The sequence below is a fragment of the Micropterus salmoides genome, unplaced genomic scaffold, assembly GCF_014851395.1.
Source record: "Micropterus salmoides isolate LMB-PRFRI ecotype aquatic unplaced genomic scaffold, ASM1485139v1 Ms_hic_scaffold_3, whole genome shotgun sequence".
NCBI classification, from domain to species: Eukaryota; Metazoa; Chordata; class Actinopteri; order Centrarchiformes; family Centrarchidae; genus Micropterus; species Micropterus salmoides.
Window position 1 is genome coordinate 9,475,351 of NW_024042261.1, and position 22,248 is coordinate 9,497,598.

The 22,248-nt window shown below is 41.6% G+C and overlaps 1 protein-coding gene across 2 annotated transcripts in view; it reads left to right on the plus strand.

Annotated features, from left to right (window-relative positions):
• The window catches only part of clcn2c (chloride channel 2c), a 174,517-nt gene that overhangs the window by 71,725 nt on the left and 80,544 nt on the right, over positions 1-22,248 (plus strand). For both annotated transcript variants that reach the window (XM_038693408.1, XM_038693409.1), the window contains exons 3-4: positions 19,903-20,034; positions 22,058-22,186. In XM_038693408.1, coding sequence (XP_038549336.1) covers positions 19,903-20,034; positions 22,058-22,186 — 261 coding nt within the window. The remainder of the gene's footprint in view (positions 1-19,902; positions 20,035-22,057; positions 22,187-22,248) is intronic.

Below are 22,248 nucleotides of genomic sequence, written 5' to 3' on the forward strand. Positions count from 1 at the left end.
CAGGAAATGAAATGACTTACCTCTCCCCTGTGTGATTGGGCTAAACACACACACACACACACACACACACACACACACACACACACACACACACACACACACACACAAAGAGAAACACATTTCCCAACGCATTTAAACCACTTGTACACAAACGTACTCACCCACACTTATATTGATGGTCTGCTATTGTCATCATTAGTACCACCATCTGCCTGTCTTGACTCTGCATATGTGTCTGTGTGTCAGTAGTGTGTCCATAGTGTGTGTTTCAATGGAAAACTCATGTTTATTTTAAATGGGAATGCAACTGGCCGGTACTGTGGCTGCCATACATGTCAGAAAATAAGTAACAAGAATTTTCAGGACAGAGATGCTATAGGGCTTTGAGTTAATTTAAGAGCAGCATAACATTTCCCTGGTTTATCAATCACACAGCACAGACGAGTTTGGTTTTCAAATGTAAAACCACCAGTCAACATATATTTTGGTCACAATTCATTAAAGAAAACAATTGCATGGGATCTTAATTTAAAATGTTTGTTTATGTAAAAAATGTATTAATGAATTGTGTAAAACAATGTTGACCATCCACAAAAGCTGTCATTAATCAAGAGCTGTACTTCTTGTTGTACTTGCGCCTTTTTAGTCTCCTGACCACTGCATGTCACACTTACCTGTTTCATCGGGTGCAATTTGGGGTTCAGGATCTTGTCCAAGGACACTCCGCTATTCAAACTGGTGGAGTGGGGGATTGAACCCTGGCCTTCTGATTAGTGGATGACCCGCTCTACCTCCTGAGCCACAGCCGCCGCCTGTACTCATTTGCTACCTTATCAATCTCTAACTTCACTTCCTGTTTCATTATTGATTCATTTCAAACCATTGGTTCCAGGAGAGGAGGTTGCCATGACAGCAAATGTTGGGGTCACACTCGCAGAAACCAGGAGTCAGCGTGTGATTGGCTGGCTCTGTAGGTTCACAAACTCTGATGAAGGGGAGGAATGACCTCATGGAGGGAGAGAGAAATATATCCAAATGCCCTAAGACCCTACAGCACCCATTAGAGTTGCTGTTAGGACCATAGTATTGATTATTAAGTGTGTGTGTGTGTGTGTGTGTGTGCTGGATTGAAGATGAAAAGCTTTATCGGTGGACGAGTTAAAGTTGCTGGAAAAACGTCAGTGCTCAGACTCGAGACAGGCACAGAAAAGCTCTGTTATAAGGCTCCCAGCTTTCACTCACATGCTGATGCCAGTATTTCTTGCTCGAGTAACGTGAAGGTGATGGCAAAAGAGATTAAAATTGTTATAGCACATCTATGTGTTTGTGAATTTAGAGTTTGGTTCCATTTTGAATCCAGTTCCAAGTTGGTAAAATGCACCAAGTCTAAAAATTGTCTTGTGAAATCCCTACTCTCCCTTGTTGTCCATTACTGTAGCTAAATAGTTTACATACAGATGGAAGACAAATAAAAGGGAAAAACCACCATAAAATAACTTAACAGCTTCTCTGCTGTACTGGAAGGATGAACACCAGTCGACCAAAGGTCTTCTGTTGTTTAGCGTGTTGATGATGTGCATGTGCACATGTGTACATGTCAGTAGAGCAGCAGGAGCAGCAGCAGCTTCAGCCTGTGTCCACAAAATTTGCACTGGGTTATCCTGACCCCAACCGTTCCAGTTCAGCCCCAATCCAAATCCAGTTAAATACTAGATAACTATGATCACAAAGTGGATCATGAAATTCTACATTGACTGTATCCCAGTTCAGACTCCTTGGGCTAAAACATGGTAGTACAGTTATACTTTACCCCTGTAGGAGACCTATTCTTAACCCTTACTGTGCATTCAGTCCAAACGCAAATTTAATCCTCGCGGGGTTTTATCGCTAGACGGCTACTGAGTGTTCACACAACGTGAGAATGCGAATAAACAAAACCTGCAATTTCTACTGCTGTATGAATCCAAAGTAAACTTTTTGCTTTGATTTAATTGCAATAAACAGATAATGTTAAACATGAATTCGTGGTTTGTCAGGTCTGTCAGCAAGACAGCAGGACAACAACTTTTTCTGCTGTTTATTTTCTGAATGGAGTTCGGAGCGATGAGGGCTATGCTATGCTAACTTGTTCACAATAAAGTACAACAATAGCTGGAATAAAGTAACAGACCTGTATTTTTTGAACTCACCAGATAGTTCAACTTCCTCGCTTTCTTTTCTCCAAGGGATGTCCAGTTTTGTCTGGTTTTTATGTAAGTATGAAGTTGTAGTATCACAGAGCTCTGGGTGACCACTGACGCTAACAACAACAGTGGAACTGGAAACACAGAGTTGCTCGCTGCCGAGAAGTGCAAGTGAAGATAAATCAACGTTTTAATCCCCAAAATTCAAAAAATGTAATTAAAATTCATTTAATAAAAGCAGTTAACTCTGAACTTCTCCCACGAGTAAACGGCATAGTTGTCAGAGCAGAATCCAGTCCGACTACGGGAGTTTATATGCCCAATAGCTGCAGCGCTGCCCCGGCTGTGTCCTCCACACCTCCCCGTAGCTCAGTAGCTGTCTGTTGGACATGTGGAGATTTACTCCCCTGCTCTGACTGGTCCTCTCCAAACAGTACTCTGAAGCTGCCGAGGATATGATCTCAACACTGATAGGCTGTCGTGACAGAGCGTCATGCAACTTTCTCGAATCCCTTCGCGTCGCCGGCAGCGGGTCCTACGCACCACCTGACAGGCAATCGTCTTTGCATTGATTTCATACGTCAGTTAGAGGCGACTATTCAAGACACACAGAATCGTGTCGCTCCAAAACTACCATAGATAAGTTGTTTTAGGGTTTGGTGACTGCAAAGGACACAGCACAGGACATGAATTGCTTAATTGTATTATGCTGAACACGTCTGCATTGCTTTTTTGACACTCATCCTGTCACGCTCTGCCGGTTGGCCATCCTTTGTGTTGCACTTGAGTTTAGTATCTGCCTTAGTATGTTGAGTTTTGGGTTCTGTCCTGTCTAGTGTCCAGTATCTGTTATATAGTCTGCTTGTCATGTCAAGTCTCTCTGTTTTCCTCTGCTCTCTCTCTCTGCCTCGTTAGTCTCATGTCTGTCACCTGTGTTGCTCCCGCCCTGCTCGTTAGTCCCTGTGTATATATACCTGGTGTTTCTGTCTTGTCCTTGTCTGGTCATTGTTCATTTTACCCCCCAGTCTGTCGTGTGTGTACTCTCTGCCTGCCTGTAACCAGCCTTGCTTGTCTTGTCTGTACTTTTGGATTTTGGATTTCTGTTATTCAGCCACTCACCTGTAAGTGTGCTCGTATTTGGTTATATTAAAACCCTTCGTTGAACTATACCTGCTTTGCTCTGTGTCCTGCGTTTGGGTCCTCCAACCTGCCTCCACACCACGATCGTGACACATCCATCTGTGTATACTGCTGTCTACCATAGATGGGGTTCATTTAGACACCAGTGATTCCAAAATATATATATATTGTGCAGCCCCATATTAATGCTTAAACAGCAAACTCACAAGTTTGATTACAAGTGCTGTGATATTGATCTTTAGGATGACTGTGTGGGAAATGCCTCCTGCTATCCTGAATCCCTACCTGCTGACTGAGAGAACATGAAAACTAGTTGGCAAATGAACAGATGTCAAAATAGACATCTTAAAGCAATGAGTAATTGGTTGAAACATCCAGATTCTGCCACTGCAAGTAAGTAGTACAAATGGTTCAGGATCACTTGTATTAAAAGGTTATGGTTACAAAATCCACTTTAATATAAATAATCATCAATAAGATCCAGTTTAAAACGTTGTCAGATGAAAAAGGAAAACCACTCAACTAGAAAACCGTAACATGGCAAAATATGGTGGGATCAATTATCACCGTGTGTTGACAGGCTCCAGATGTGGGGTGTTTTTAGAAGTGGAGTTAGGAACTGAGCAAGTAGTAGTTTCAGCCTCCAGTGGACACTGTATCAGGACAAAATACTTTGTGGGTTGCACCATGAGAACAAGGCCGCACACACGGCTGAAACAACAGCATTTTTCAGATGTTGTGTATTTTGTAGGATTAAAAGCTTCTGGGCACAACAACAACTTCAACTCTGTATTACAAGGAGGATATTTGTGGCATCCTCTACGTACAACAAGTGTCCACTTACTATCTGCAGGATTGAATATAACACAGTTATAGTTCCAAATTGCAATGCAAGATTATGAGCTAAACCTGATGCAGAGAAAGTCACAAGGAACAGATGACATAAACTCAACTTCATGAACCAAATCTAAAGGAATTTTAAATTTCAAAGATGATACAAAGTAACAAAGTACCAAACATATGGACAACATTTTTTTAAATAAGGAACCTCAACTGACCTTAGACTCAGACTTTCTTCTTAGATGTTGAGCAGATTAATGTCTCTACCAAAAGTCCTGATCCAAAACAAAAACTTTGTTTTGGTCTTGAACAAATCATAGCTGTGAAACATTTCTAACAAGTCCACTTGATTTCTTCTTTCTACCCTGCACTACAATTAAATGCAGAAAAATATAGCAGTTGAGTGTGAGGGTTTTTGTATTACTCCCTTAAGAAACGTTAAACATACATCACACACTCTCCGGAAGCGATAATAGAGGGATGCAGAAGCTGTTTTTGCATAATAACTTTTTGTGATTGTGCTGGCCTGTTTGTGTGTGTGTGTGTGTGTGCGCGCGCACATACACCATTACACTTCATTAAGCAGACATTGTGCTGCAGCCATAAGAAGGGTGTCACAGCCATCGTTCGAGCAAACAGAGTGATTGAGTGCGAGACGAGACGCTTTGCCTGCTCGCCAGGGATCAACGCCGTTACAACACATTTACATAAACATCACCGCCTTTTACATCTCATTAGCATAGAGAACACATCAACATGAAAGAAGGAGCGGAGGAGGGATAGATAGATAGATTAATGAATGGATCGGAGGGGAAGTAAGAAGGAATAGCTACAGTTATAGTGTGCTGAGGGAATGGAGATGGCCATATTAAGTACCAGAGGAAACATTTACAGATGCATTGTTGGTTTTATTACAATTCTTTTCTGTCTTTAGGGCCCAATTTGTCTTGTAAGATTTTGCTCTTTTCTTCTTGCACTTATCTTCAGGGTCTTTACCTGCAGATGCACATTCACAAACATTTCCAAAATAAGTTTATTTCAATAGAATCACAGTGATCAGTTGAGCTAAATCCACACTAAGCGTTTGTGTATTTATCAACTTTAGTCAACTTTGATTGATTCACTGACCAATTGCAAACCCTGCTGAAAGTGCTGAATCTGAGGGAACTGAGAGCCAGAGTCTAGAACAGTGTACAAACCCGAAAGTATAAACTTCTCCACCAAAAAGGCATAGTTTTCAGACAGGAATCTAGAAATTTGTCCAGTTATCAAGCATGCTAGAGTGGTGAACTATTGTGTCAGTTTAGCGGCAGGAAGTTAAAGACTAGCATGCATGTTTCTAGTTAGAGTAGCTAACCCCCATTATAAAGAGCGGCTAACCTTATTTAACACAAGCTACAATAACAGCCATTCAATCTGACTGTTGGATGTCTTTTGTGCGGACATTTTCTAAATGGTCTGGTCACATTTTGTCAGGGGAGTGTTTATTTCTATTTGTACAAGTCGAATCTTCTTTACCATTGGGCAAAAGTGAGTTCTCTCTCCTCCTCTGTTATTTAAGCCAAAGAACAACTTAACCAATGAGACTAATACACAAATGTAGTTAAAGCAATATCCAGTTTAATCTGGCACATACGATTGTCTTCAAAGCACCAAAAAATCTGAAGCTTCAAACAAAGTGTGCAGTGTAAAGTCAACATTAACTGCTTTTTGTTGTTGAAATGTGCTCTACAAATAAATCTTACCTTGCCTATATTCTAACTGGTTAATTGCATATCAAACTTCCACTTTGTTCATTTACACTTTTGCTGATGGTGCTAGAACTGAACTAAATCGGCCTGAAACATTGTTACAGGGAGTGTTATCCAGTGCAGATGTTGGCTAATATGTGCATGAAAACCACTACTAGTGAGAGAAAGAGTGGAATGAAATGAAAATAATCGTTTTAAATATATTGACACCAAATACAAGCTCTCCAATTTTGTAATTAGGGCCCGAGCACGACCGTGCAAGGTCCCTATTGAATCTGCTCGGATTATATTTTTTTTTTTTTTTTTTTTTTTTTTTTTTTAGGGCCCGAGCACGACCGTGCGAGGTCCCTATTGAAATTGCTCGGATTTTTTTTTTTTTTTTTTTCTGCAAAGTAGGCCCAAATGACATGGCCTAAACATACTCGAAAACTCACCAAAATTTGCAAACATGTCAGAACCGGTGAAAAATTTCGTATTCTACAAGTTTCGCACATGGGCGTGGCAAAATGACTCGCTAGCGCCACCTAGAAAATTGGAAATGATTAGCCCCTCGTTCACGTTCAACCTACATGTACGAAATTTTCTGGGGACATGTATCGTATCAAGACGCACAAAAAAGCCTCAAGAACCCATAGCCTAAAGTCAACAGGAAGTCGGCCATTTTGAATTTTATGGCCATTTTTGGATGATTTACATACTTCGTACTTTAACGAACTCCTCCTAGGGATTTAGTCGGATCGACCTCAAATTTCTGCTGTGCCTTCTAAAGGCATTGACGATGAAAAGTTGTGCTATTTGCGCGTTTTCGTCAATGGGCGTGTCCGTGGCGTCGATGATTCGCAATGAAACAGGAAGTTGTTGTAACTTCAGTGTACATGCTCACATCCGGACCAAACTGTACATGTAGGATGAGAGTCCCGCCCTGAACACATGTACATGCCGACATTCACCCACAGTCATAGCGCCACCTGCTGGCAACAGAAAGTGACCTTTAACGAAGCAGCCCCCGCCGCACGCTTCACCTACGTGCACGAATTTTCTGTGGTACGTGTATCTTGTCCAGACGCACAAAAAAGTCTCTTGGAGCCATAGCCTAAACCCAACAGGAAGTCGGCCATTTTGAATTTTACGTCAAATTTTGGATGATTTACACACTTCGTACTTTAACGAACTCCTCCTAGGGATTTAGTCCGACCGACCTCAAATTTGTGCTGTGCCTTCTAAAGGCATTGAAGATGAAAAGTTGTGCTATTTGCAAGTTTTCGTCAATGGGCGTGTCCGTGGCGTGGCGTCAAAGATCAGCTCTTCGCCATGACACGGAAGTTGTCGTAACTTCAGTGTACATGCTCACATCTGGACCAAACTGTACATGTAGGATGAGAGTCCCGCCCTGAACACATGTACATGCTGACATTCACCCACAGTCATAGCGCCACCTGCTGGCAACAGGAAGTGATTTTAACGAAGCAGCCCCCGCCGCACGTTTCACCTACGTGCACGAATTTTCTGTGGTACGTGTATCTTGTCCAGACGCACAAAAAAGTCTCTTGGAGCCATAGCCTAAACCCAACAGGAAGTCGGCCATTTTGAATTTTACGTCAAATTTTGGATGATTTACACACTTCGTACTTTAACGAACTCCTCCTAGGGATTTAGTCCGACCGACCTCAAATTTGTGCTGTGCCTTCTAAAGGCATTGAAGATGAAAAGTTGTGCTATTTGCAAGTTTTCGTCAATGGGCGTGTCCGTGGCGTGGCGTCAAAGATCAGCTCTTCGCCATGACACGGAAGTTGTCGTAACTTCAGTGTACATGCTCACATCTGGACCAAACTGTACATGTAGGATGAGAGTCCCGCCCTGAACACATGTACATGCTGACATTCACCCACAGTCATAGCGCCACCTGCTGGCAACAGGAAGTGACTTTTAACGAAGCAGCCCCCGCCGCACGTTTACCTACGTGCACGAATTTTCTGTGGTACGTGTATCTTGTCCAGACGCACAAAAAAGTCTCTTGGAGCCATAGCCTAAACCCAACAGGAAGTCGGCCATTTTGAATTTTACGTCAAATTTTGGATGATTTACACACTTCGTACTTTAACGAACTCCTCCTAGGGATTTAGTCCGACCGACCTCAAATTTGTGCTGTGCCTTCTAAAGGCATTGAAGATGAAAAGTTGTGCTATTTGCAAGTTTTCGTCAATGGGCGTGTCCGTGGCGTGGCGTCAAAGATCAACTCTTCGCCATGACACGGAAGTTGTCGTAACTTCAGTGTACATGCTCACATCTGGACCAAACTGTACATGTAGGATGAGAGTCCCGCCCTGAACACATGTACATGCTGACATTCACAGACAGTCATAGCGCCACCTGCTGGCAACAGGAAGTGACTTTTAACGAAGCAGCCCCCGCCGCACGTTTTACCTACGTGCACGAATTTTCTGTGGTACGTGTATCTTGTCCAGACGCACAAAAAAGCCTCTTGGAGCGATGCCCTAAAATCAACAGGAAGTCGGCCATTTTGAATTTTACGTCAAATTTTGGATGATTTACACACTTCGTACTTTAACGAACTCCTCCTAGGGATTTAGTCCGACCGACTTCAAATTTGTGCTGTGCCTTCTAAAGGCATTGAAGATGAAAAGTTGTGCTATTTGCGAGTTTTCGTCAATGGGTGTGTCCGTGGCGTGGCGTCAGAGATCAAGTCTTCGCCATGACACAGGAAGTTGTTGTAACTTCAGTGTACATGCTCACATCTGAACCAAACTTTACGTGCTTGATAACTCTCCCACCCCGTTATGGAGGACCGATCCTGACACAGTCAGAAATAAATACAGAAATAAATAAATGCTCAATAAATAAATAAGCATCCAATTAAATACACAAAAAAATAAAGTAAATAAATAAATGTAGGTAGTAATTAAATTATACAAGGAGACATAAATGTATATATTTTAATTAGTGCCTTTACTATTCACCTTTGTTATAATTACCTTATTTGTTTATTCAACTTTATTTATTACTAATTTTTTTAATGTATTTATTTATGTGTGTGTTTTAATATTTTTGTCTGTTTTATTCTTCCTTTGTATTTATTTACCTTATTTATTTTCACCCATGGTATTTATTTCTGCCTGTCTTTTTTAAATTTTTGTATGCATTTCTGCCTCATTATGCAAATGAGGAGGGGCTGTGTCTCAAGGGGTCATCTTCTCTGCTATTGGTGGACCAGTCAGACAGGAGAGCTCCTACTCTGCCTGCAGACATCAACGATCTTGCCCTCACACAGTCAGATGCTTCCTTCAGTGCGCTGAGGTGTTTAACAACTCTGAAGACAATACTACCAGCAATGTCTTCCTTCTCTTTTCACGTAGACGCTCCGACAGACAGTGCTTTCAGTTTGCTGCATGCATGGACACAGAACTGCGGTAAGGGAGAAGCACACGGTCAGCTGGCTGCAGCTAAATCTGGAGTGCACTCGTATTCAATTCTGTATGGTAAATTCAGTTTTAACGGAGCAGAGCGAGCTGACAGGCAGAGTTAGAGACTTTTTCTGTCCGTTTCTCTCTTTACAAAGACGCATGTTGCAGTCAGAGTCTTCTCTGAAGAGGGCAATGAAGTCTCAGTAGTACCCAATGCGAGCAGAACCAACAAAACAATTTATCAAATTACACAACGGATATACAGTATGAAAATAAGATTGATTGGATTATACTCACAGGAAGTATAAAACCTGTTACATGCGTAACACAGTAATGTCAGGGAAATTACTTTACTTAGAATTAAGTACTGCAGTTGTACATTTGAAATACCTTCCTAACTTTGTGATAGGAAGCCTTCTTGAGGTGGTATAAAACATTTCTTCTTATATTCTGATTTGAGTTGTGGACAACTATGACCACATGAATTAAAAAAATTAAACATTTCACTGCCCAAGTCAGCTATAACACAAGTCTTGTTCATCAGACTACATGCTGTGGACAGATTTTGTCCCAGGATTTCTTATGCATTCTTCTTCTTCGTTGCATGATTTAGAATAATAAGGTGAGAAATGGGTCTATTCTGAGTTCATCCTGCACTGCAGCAGCTAATAAAGTCCATTTAATCCCAAAAACGCTTTTCTTTTAGGCAGGCTGGAGCAGAAACACATTAACGATGAAATGTGTGCTGTTCTCACATTCTTCCTCTGTATGTACACATAAACAACAAGGCAGGGAAATATAAAAGGAATTTATTTTATTGTTTGGGTACATTATTGTTCAGTGTACATATCACATCTGAAACAAACTTTACGTGCTTGATAACTGTCCCACCCCGCAGACATCTACACGCCAATACCGATTTATATTCATAGCGGCAAGTGCTATGTAGCTCCACATAGGGGACACAGGAAGTGACATATAACACCTTCATGCGGCATCATAACCGCATAGCAAATTCACAGCCGCACCGGCAGAGCTCAAGAATATGCAACTCGGCCGGCTCACACGCGGACGCGCTTACAAGTGCGAGGGCCCGCCCAACGCTGCTTGCAGCTTTAATTTTTTTTTTTTTTTTTTTTTTTTTTTTTTTTTTTTTCTGCAAAGTAGGCCCAAATGACATGGCCTAAACATACTCGAAAACTCACCAAAATTTGCAAACATGTCAGAACCGGTGAAAAATTTCGTATTCTACAAGTTTCGCACATGGGCGTGGCAAAATGACTCGCTAGCGCCACCTGAAAATTGGAAATGATTAGCCCCTCGTTCACGTTCAACCTACATGTACGAAATTTTCTGGGGACATGTATCGTATCAAGACGCACAAAAAAGCCTCAAGAACCCATAGCCTAAAGTCAACAGGAAGTCGGCCATTTTGAATTTTATGGCCATTTTTGGATGATTTACACACTTCGTACTTTAACGAACTCCTCCTAGGGATTTAGTCGGATCGACGTCAAATTTCTGCTGTGCCTTCTAAAGGCATTGACGATGAAAAGTTGTGCTATTTGCGAGTTTTCGTCAATGGGCGTGTCCGTGGCGTCGATGATTCGCAATGAAACAGGAAGTTGTTGTAACTTCAGTGTACATGCTCACATCTGGACCAAACTGTACATGTAGGATGAGAGTCCCGCCCTGAACACATGTACATGCCGACATTCACCCACAGTCATAGCGCCACCTGCTGGCAACAGAAAGTGACCTTTAACGAAGCAGCCCCCGCCGCACGTTTCACCTACGTGCACGAATTTTCTGTGGTACGTGTATCTTGTCCAGACGCACAAAAAAGCCTCTTGGAGCGATGCCTAAAATCAACAGGAAGTCGGCCATTTTGAATTTTACGTCAAATTTTGGATGATTTACACACTTCGTACTTTAACGAACTCCTCCTAGGGATTTAGTCCGACCGACCTCAAATTTGTGCTGTGCCTTCTAAAGGCATTGAAGATGAAAAGTTGTGCTATTTGCAAGTTTTCGTCAATGGGCGTGTCCGGCGTGGCGTCAAAGATCAACTCTTCGCCATGACACGGAAGTTGTCGTAACTTCAGTGTACATGCTCACATCTGGACCAAACTGTACATGTAGGATGAGAGTCCCGCCCTGAACACATGTACATGCTGACATTCACAGACAGTCATAGCGCCACCTGCTGGCAACAGGAAGTGACTTTTAACGAAGCAGCCCCCGCCGCACGTTTTACCTACGTGCACGAATTTTCTGTGGTACGTGTATCTTGTCCAGACGCACAAAAAAGCCTCTTGGAGCGATGCCCTAAAATCAACAGGAAGTCGGCCATTTTGAATTTTACGTCAAATTTTGGATGATTTACACACTTCGTACTTTAACGAACTCCTCCTAGGGATTTAGTCCGACCGACTTCAAATTTGTGCTGTGCCTTCTAAAGGCATTGAAGATGAAAAGTTGTGCTATTTGCGAGTTTTCGTCAATGGGTGTGTCCGTGGCGTGGCGTCAGAGATCAAGTCTTCGCCATGACACAGGAAGTTGTTGTAACTTCAGTGTACATGCTCACATCTGAACCAAACTTTACGTGCTTGATAACTCTCCCACCCCGCTATGGAGGACCGATCCTGACACAGTCAGAAATAAATACAGAAATAAATAAATAAGCATCCAATTAAATACACAAAAAAATAAGTAAATAAATAAATGTAGGTAGTAATTAAATTATACAAGGAGACATAAATGTATATATTTTAATTAGTGCCTTTACTTATTCACCTTTGTTATAATTACCTTATTTGTTTATTCAACTTTATTTATTACTAATTTTTTTAATGTATTTATTTATGTGTGTGTTTTAATATTTTTGTCTGTTTTATTCTTCCTTTGTATTTATTTACCTTATTTATTTTCACCCATGGTATTTATTTCTGCCTGTCTTAAATTTTTGTATGCATTTCTGCCTCATTATGCAAATGAGGAGGGGCTGTGTCTCAAGGGGTCATCTTCTCTGCTATTGGTGGACCAGTCAGACAGGAGAGCTCCTACTCTGCCTGCAGACATCAACGATCTTGCCCCTCACACAGTCAGATGGCTTCCTTCAGTGCGCTGAGGTGTTTAACAACTCTGAAGACAATACTACCAGCAATGTCTTCCTTCTCTTTTCACGTAGAGCACCGACAGACAGTGCTTTCAGTTTGCTGCATGCATGGACACAGAACTGCGGTATAGGGAGAAGCACACGGTCAGCTGGCTGCAGCTAAATCTGGAGTGCACTCGTATTCAATTCTGTATGGTAAATTCAGTTTTAACGGAGCAGAGCGAGCTGACAGGCAGAGTTAGAGACTTTTTCTGTGTTTCTCTCTTTACAAAGACGCATGTTGCAGTCAGAGTCTTCTCTGAGATGCGAGCACGACATACAACACAATTTATCAAATTACACAACGGATATACAGTATGAAAATAAGATTGATTGGATTATACTCACAGGAAGTATAAAACCTCTTACATGGGTCTATTAAAAGTAAAGTAACACAAAAATGTCAGGGAAATTATTTACTTAGATTTAAGTACTGCAGTTGTACATTTGAAATACCTTCCTACCTTTCTGATAGGAAGCCTTCTTGAGGTGGTATAAAACATTTCTTCTTATATTCTGATTTGAGTTGTGGACAACTATGACCACATGAATTAAAAAAATTAAACATTTCACTGCCCAAGTCAGCTATAACACAAGTCTTGTTCATCAGACTACATGCTGTACAGTATTTGTGGACAGATTTTGTCCCAGGATTTCTTATGCATTTCTTCTTCTTCGTTGCATGATTTAGAATAATAAGGTGAGAAATGGGTCTATTCTGAGTTCATCCTGCACTGCAGCAGCTAATAAAGTCCATTTCATCCCAAAAACGCTTTTCTTTTAGGCAGGCTGGAGCAGAAAACAACTCACCTTTCTCAAGTTGTACAGTAATGTCACATGTGTATGAAGGTGGATCAAACAAGCTAATCTTAAATGTCAAAGTAGAGAGGAGCCTAGTAGGCCTATTTATTTTCATTCATTACACAATATGAATAAGCTATGCAGACAGTTGTAAAGAAAGAACATCTTTTTCTTCTGTTCTCTACTTGTTATAGTTACACAGTATTAGGGGTGTGGGCTGTATTAAAAGTATCCACTGTTCTCCCATGCTCTAACACACAGTAACGATGAAATGTGTGCTGTTCTCACATTCTTCCTCTGTATGTACACATAAACAACAAGGCAAGGAATTTATTTTATTGTTTGTGTACATTATTGTTCAGTGTACATGGTCACATCTGAAACAAACTTTACGTGCTTGATAACTCTCCCACCCCGCAGACATCTACACGCCAATACCGATTTATATTCATAGCGGCAAGTGCTATGTAGCTCCACATAGGGGACACAGGAACTGACATATAGCACATTCATGCGGTGTCGGAACCGCGTAGGAAATTCACAGCCGCACCGGCAGAGCTCCAGAATGTGCAACTCGGCCGGCTCACGCGCGGACGCGCTTACAAGTGCGAGGGCCCGCCCAACGCTGCTTGCAGCTTTAATTTAAAATGTGTCGCATCCGCCTTTAAAAACCTTTCACTTATCCCTTTGTTCTTTACTGTACATACACTATATACTGTTCTACACCCCACCCCTGCCTCTGTCGTTCAGTTACTATTTAAAAAGCAGAAGAGCTGAATGGTCAGATTTGCCTATCTGTAATATTTCTAATCTAATTAAGATGGTGGTTTCAGGCACAGCCAAGCATTTCTAATTGAATCTCTCCCATAGGCATGAAGCTACATAATGAATGTGGGAGCACATACACACAGAGTGGGGATAGGCCTCATTGGCATGACTGCACAAAATTGAGGCATTAATGGTAGGCTGTTTTACCCTTTACACCCACATATAGCTGCCACCTTGCATAACAAATGAGGGAGTGATTTGAATAATTGGGGTTTATGTGGTAGCGGGGAATCTGCACCAGAGGTGATTTTCCTCTAAGATGTGCGTATGTGTGTGTGTGTGTGTGTGTGTGTGTTCACTCTGCCCACCTCCCTGCCCTCATTTTCAGCATAATCACACAAGAGTTAAACCGATATGTTGGTTGATTGATCGCTACATTAGTTTCTGTAGTTTACTGTATTTTGTGTTATTAGACCTCTTTTCAAGACTGTGTTGGAATGTACAGACTGTACACCTATGAACACAGTTAACACTGCTATCATTGTTATTAGTTCATAGAGTTTGGTGACATTATGTAACCCCCAGCTTAGCTCCACCCAACGTCAACCTGACTAGAAGTTTAATTAGAGTAATTTAAAATACCTGTGTGCAGGGCCTTTTAAAAAAGTGTTCCCATTACGTGAACAAATGATGAATTCATTATGTCTAAATAATTTCAGAGCACAGATCTGTGCTGAATCGATATAGATTTTTTTAATACACACACACACACACACACACACACACACACACACACACACACACACACACACACACACACAGTTTCTTAATGCCAGGCCAAGGAACTGGATGTGCTGTGTATCCCAGGCAACCTCAATTAGTCTCAGCTGGTATGTGGTCATCATGTGTCTTGCTGAGGAGAGAGTGAGCAAGCGGGCAAGCAAAAATGAAAAGAAAAGAGAGCGAGAGCAAAAAATGCTAAAAAAAAATTTATGGAAAAGAGGAGTGGAAGACGGCAGATAAGGCCTGAGAGAGAGAGAGAGAGAGAGAGAAGATGAGCAGTAAAGTCAGAGGTTGAATGTTAGCAGAAAGCAGAAGAAGGTGGAGAAAGGGAGAGAGGGATGATTGGATCAGGGAGGGGAGAGATGAAAGGGGAGAGTGGTGCAGTGGGTGAGTCAGAAGGCAATGAGAGTGATTGGGAACTAGCATTCTGCTTATTGCATGCCATGAAGAATAAAGTCAGCAACCAGTCTGCAGGCCCCCCCCCCCCCTCTTTCTCTCTTTCTCTCTCTTTCTCTCTCTCTCTGTGACAATGTGTGTGTGTGTGTGTGTGTGTGTGTGTGTGTGTGTGTGTGCACTGCAGAAAAAGCTGTTAAGCAATAACCACACAGACAGAGCTAACTAAATTATTATTTCCAAAAAGACAAGACTACACTTGCTGCTAGACAGACAGACACACACACACACACACACACACACGCTCACACTTACACTCCATGTTTCGCAGTACAAAGAAATCATGTCTGCATACATGCATGCTCTCAGATGCAAACACACACACAAAAACTTACATTGACTAGTGTCTTGATGACAGAAGGGGGTCCAAGAACACAGACGGCCCGTGGGTGAAATGACGCACAAGCGCTCACACACACACACACACACACACACATGCTCAAACACATAAATCTAAATATAAACATGTATGAAGATTGTTTCTCAGAATTGTCACATAACTGTCTGTGGAGTGATAGAAAGGCAAAGACAAATGAGTGAGTGTGTGTGTATGGATGTGATTGTCACAGCTTTTGCCAGCACGTGTGTGTTAGACAGCTACTGAAGGTGTTGATTGGGCAATGTGTGTCTTTCAATCCCTGCAGCATTTGTCGTTCACCTCCTGCCCTCTCTTTCTCGCTTTCTGTGTCTTTCCCTCTTCCCCCGTCTGTCAGTCAAACAGAGGTGTCAGTCAAGCCTTGACTTTCAAAATGTATTTGTTTTTTTGTGGGGGTTTTTTTCTGAAGATGTGTTTTCGGTTCCAAAATGTTTTTTCTGAGGTATTTTTGTACATTTTAGCCACTTACTATTAAATATAATACACAAGTCTCTGGTAAATCTTTGGCTTTGGTGCTCCATGCTAACACTTTTAAACACTTCTTTAATACGCAAAAATCTGTTATGATGCCTTTAACCTGTCATCACTCAAAATAGTCCTAATTTGCCAAATAATACTAATAGTTGGACACCTGGCTCCACATAATATTTACAGGCATAAGGCGTTTTGAACGTGTGTATTATTTTCTCATTGACGACTGGGCTTACTTCAGTAAAAACAAATATCTGGCACATGTGCCATGTGCTGCAGATCTAGAGGCCGTTTTAAAAGATTTTAGTGGATTGTGCAGCCTTGGTAAAGGTATGTACTCTCCAGGGGTCGCTTTCACACCTGTATATCAGTTTAATTTCCAGACCGAGGGGGAAGAACAAGAAGATCCCTTGTTTACTTCTAGTTCTGGTCTGTTTTAGGACGAGGTCGGTTTGAATAATTGTGCATCTATTATGTGTGTGTACCTAAAGAGAGATATTATATCAAGAAACGATTTATGTCTCAGTTACCACAGTGGATTCAGTGCAAACATGTAGAACAGCTCATATCATTATAAAGTACAGCCTATGTGCGTTTCTTTTTTTTTTTGCATCATCTTTTGTCACATGTGAAGAGAGCAGACCTAGAAGGGCCTGTAGCCCAAGATGAAGCAGCAGCTGAGCTTATCCTTTCTGGCTTGTGGCTTTGTCGAGAGAACATGTGCAGCTGGAATGAGGAGTAAGTGGAGGGGTGTTTGCTGAGTGGAGAAGGATGCCAAGGAACATGGTAAACCCTCCTCTTTTCTGCCATATTACTTGACTTAAAGGCTCAGTTTCCCAAAAAACACCAGATGAAAAGATTCTGGAGAGGCGTCAAGGATAGCCAGCCTAAACAGAAAACCTTCTGTTGGCCATCTTGTTCTCCCTAAAGAAAATACTTGGCACATTTTAAAAAAGGTGTGGAGGGGTACCCTTGGGTAAAATGAAATACAAATTAAATTTAGACTATTAAAAATAGTCTGAGCATTACATAAACATTAGTTCTATATGCCAGAGATCAAAGAAGAAACGTGTGTGTGTGTATGTGTGTGTGTGTGTGTGTGTTAGGGGCACCCCACTGCTCCCAAGTGTCATTTCCCTGCAGAGGTGAGAAGGGAAAAGGGGACAGGCCTGGAAGAGGGGAGGAGAGCAGGGAAGGGAGGCAGGGGAGGAGAGAGAAAAATCTGGTGTGAGAAAGAGGCATTAGGAATTATGATGTGTGCGTGAACGTCCTAATGAGTCACCATTAAATGAATGTTTTGTTCCAGCTATTAGTCACAATTAGTAACTGTGTGTGCATGTCTCGTACCGAGTGTGACAGTGTATTAGCTGTTGCTTCCAGGTGAGTATAGGTATATGTGTGTGTGTGTTTTTATGTTTTGTGCTTTGCTTTGTAGTGCCTCTGTTTGCTGACTTTTGTGTTGTGCAGTAGAGTAGTCCATTTTGTCTTCAGCCTCTTGCCCCATGGCATTGTAGGTAATATAACAGAAGGTGATGACACAGTCTGTCAGTATCTGTCATAACATAGTGTTTTGTCATAACCTCTGCTGGATATACGTAGTTCGCGCTGGTAAAGATCAATGTTCTTTTTTGTTTTTTTGTTTTTGAGGTCATATAACTTTCCTGACATTTGGCTTCAACCTTAAGCACTATCACTTCCGTTTAGGAGTATCTAGCCTTGTTTAGGCTTTTATTTGTCGCTAGTGAATGGTTTTGTTTATGGTGCTTCCGTCTTTGAAAATAACTGTGCAACATACAGCACTGTGCAAGAGTTTTAGGCAGGTATGGAAAGCATGCTGTAAAGTAAGAATGCTTTCAAAAATAGACTTCTTCATAGATTATACACTTAAGGAACAAAAATACTGGGACACCTACACATTACTTTTATGACTTCCCATTCTAAATCCATAGGCATTAATGTGAAAAACAACCCCTACCAAAAGTATTGGGACAGGAGTGTCCTGGTACTTTGTCCAGATTTTGTATCTATCAATTAACAAAATGAAAAGTCAATGACTTTTGAATTTTGAATTTATCAGATATTTGGTGTAACCATCCTTTGCCTTCAAAACAGCATAAATTTTTCTCGGAACACTTGCTGCTTCTCTCTCTTCATTTAATCCCAGACAGGCTCACTGATATTAAGTTCAGAGCTCTGTGGGGCCACACCATCACTTCCAGGCTGAAGATCATTCTTTATGACTTTTGCTGTATGTTTGGTGGTGTTGTCATGCTGCAGAATACATTTGGGGACAGTCTGATGCCTCCCTGATGGTACTGAACGGACCTGCCTGTACGTCTCAGCATTGAGGATAACATTAATTCTGACCAAATCCCTAACTCTGTTTGCAGAAATACAGTCCCACACATGCAAGGAACCTCCACCATGCTTCACTCCTTTGGCAAACAAAGTGCTTTCTGCTACAGCCAGATAATTCACAGTCCCTGTGTTTTCGTGCATAGTTGAGTCACTTCGCCTTGTTTCCATGTCGGAGGTATGGCTTTACAGCCCCAAGTCTTCCATGCTGGCCACTCTCCGGACAGTAGATAGGTGTACCAGTGTCCCACTGTTTTCTGCTGATGGCACTGCTGGACATCTTTAGCAAAGGGAAGTAAGCATGATCTTTCACCTGCTGCAGTAGGTTTTCTTGGCTGACAACTATGTCTACAGTCCTCAGCGTTGCCAATTTATTTGTGCTTCTTTTAAAGAGCTTGAACGGCACTTCTGAAAACCCCTCTCTGCCTTGAAATGTCTGCTTGGGAGAGACCTTGCTGATGCAGCATAACTACTTCCTCTTTAGCTGAGTTTGGCTGTTCCTCACCCAGTTGTATTCCTCTTGCAGCTGTTTCTGTATCAGTCAATGATTGTGTTTCAACCTGCATATTGAGTTGGTGATCATGAGCACCTGTTTGTTATAATTGTTTAATCATATACCTGACAATATCCCTACAGAATCCCTGACTTCGTGCAAATGTAAAAGAATTGATGCTGTTTTGAAGGCAAAGGGTGGTCACACCAAAAATTTATTTGATTTAGATTTTTCTTCTGTTCACTCACTTTGCATTTTGTTAATCGATAAATATAAACTCTGTTTTGAACGCATTCTTACCATACAGCATACATTTTTTCCATACCTGCCTAAAACTTGCACAGTACTATATGTCTCTAGCAACAATGTCCCAGTTTCTGTGAATTATCCGTAATCAACACTGTACTGTTGACGGCGTGAAACATTTCCCTTTAATTGATATCAGACATAGTTCTTTCCAGGAACCTTCCAGGAAATTATTAAAAGGAAAAGGCATTACCCAAATTGCCAAGCTCCTTCATTCCTAAAGTTTCTTTGTTTTCAGTGTCTGCGTGTCTGCACTTTAGATCGATCTCTTCGTTCATCCATCAGCACACATCAGACACCAATAAATATATCTGGGGGTAAATTATAGATTTCACCATTTTCAAAACTGCATTTAGTTACCTGTGGGGGTTACTTCTGCTACTGATAAACAAAGCAAAACAGGATTCAGGATTGAGTGGATTATTGGACAGACAGCAGAATTTCAAAAGCTGCAGAAACTGTTACTGGCAAATGTTGCCAAGGATTAAATACTGTTAGCATTTTTAAACCTCTGTCCCAATTTCTGGGTAAAGTAGTTTTAGTGCATATTCAGTGTTTTTGTGGTCGCTAACACATCATGTTGTGTTCCTGCCATCCGTCTAGTCTGCACGGTTCGCTGTCAGAAGTTCCTGATCTCGCGGGTCGGGGAGGACTGGATCTTCCTCATCCTGCTGGGACTCCTCATGGCCCTGGTCAGCTGGGTGATGGACTTCTGCATCGCCATCTGTCTACAAGGTGAGGCGCGAAGGGATAGAGGGATGTGATTTTGTACCTACTGGTTGGGGCGTGAACAGTGTAGACAAACAAGGAGGAATTATGAGGAGTGATTTCAGAGGTAAAGGAGAAATTGTTAGAAACAAACCGAGAGGGAGTTATTTATAATAGATGATAGGATGCACAGGTGGGAAGCATCCAGATAGGGAGGGAGTGGGGAAACAAAGTCTCTCCTGTCCAAAATAAAACCAGGAAAGAAATACACATAATCCATGTAGAATTTATATTTGTACTCACACATACAATGCACTGTATAGCTTATCCAAAATCTGAATGGTTCAATGACAAAACAATTAAGAGACAATTAGATTATAAAAAGCAATATATGTTTTTGTATTAGACACATTCACTGCACCCCGGAAATGCATAATGTATCTTCAGTCCAAGTGGATAATGTACAGTATTGTTATGAAAATCAAGTGAGCCAGGTTCAGGTGTGCTGAGGAAGTTTCAGAGACTGATGAAGACTTACACAGCATTATTTAATGAGCCTCGGCCGAGGAGATACAGTGCCAGCAACATCTGAAGGATACTGTCTATCTAGGGACATTAATCCTTCCTAGACCTGTGTCCAAATATAGTTATTGTTCACCTCTCTATACATGTTTGAGGATTCTATTGGTTCAAATAAAGACACTATGCTTACCTTAGTTAACCTAAGTCACGCTGTGTGTCATTCAAGCCACATGCAACACTTTCTACATTGAGCCGGTCAGTCTGTCTGTAATGAAACAAAATAAAGATGATGTCACCTTTGGGTTACCTAGCAAATGGATAGCAGTGCATTCTTATCAATACATGCAGACCAAGCAGGCAGAGAGGAGAGACAGAGTCTGTTGTGGACAGTCACAAGGCTTACTTTAGTTTGAAGTTGCCCTTCTCATGACTTGGTGAAAATGTGTGTCACAGTGCCTCTAACATTCCCTCCCAATGATGTATATAAATTGTACTTAGAAAGTAAATGTATTACATTTTGACTTGTGATGTCATAGATAGAATTAAGAGGGCTGCAGCTCACTCTGATTTATTTCATTGAGCTGGAGAGAAATATATGAGCCATCCAATATTTTTTATTACAGTGATTTCTGGAAGACAGTAAAAGTCTGTTTACTTGCCTTTTTTCCTGCATAACATTGCCAATGGAAATTCTGGTATGATCAGACCCAACAGGCGATTGTAAATGTAAATAGAGAGACTGTACACAGGATTGAGCCATGGGTACAACCACTGGAAAGTGGTGCAGAAGATATTAATGTGTTGCTGTTGGTTAGAGGCCACAGTATGTTTGAAAAATGAAATCGAGATGGTTGAGGAAGGATTTGAGAAGTTAGATGAACAAGTGACAGACAAAAGGAGGAACACAGGAAGCAGACAGCAAGAGATTAAAGACAGAAAGAAGGAGTTAAGGTGGATCAAAGGATGGCAGGAGGGATGGATGGAAGGCCTCTTATGGCAGCAGTCATCTGCCTGCAAGGTGGATGCAGGAAACTGAGGGAGGAGATGCTGTGAATGAGGGATTTAGCAGTAAGTCAACTCCAGGAAGAGGAAAGTAGAAGTCTTAAAATGCCTGAAAGAAGTTGTGAGAGCTGATCTGAAACCTCACGGGACCAGCTCTAATTCAAATGGAGTGTGTGTGTGTGTGTGTGTGTGTGTGTGTGTGTTGTGCTGCACTCTCAAGCAGAAGCTAACCTGGTCTTGTCAGTTCCAGTTATGGTGTACAGTTCTTTTAATTGGATCCAGAACATGACTAACCACCTGTCCTGAAGACAGACTGACTTTAAATGACTTTTATGACAGCTCTCCTGGATGTACATTTAGCCGTGTGTGTGTGTGTGTGTGTGCGCGCACAGTACAGTTTGTCCTCACGATATCTTTACTGTAAATGTAAATGCACACACTCTTTCTGACTGTGTGTATTTTCTGTGTATCTGTGCTGCGGTGTGCTTTATTTGTCTTCCCTTGTTTTTTGTGTGCGTGTCCACAGCACAGAAGTGGATGTACGGAGGTCTGGACAGCAACGTGTTTCTGCAGTATCTGGCCTGGGTCACCTACCCCGTAGTCCTCATTACCTTCTCTGCCGGCTTCACCCAGATTCTTGCCCCCCAGGCTGTCGGTACGACCAGCACACACAAAGCAGAACATACACACAGAGCATATAGATAAACCACACATACA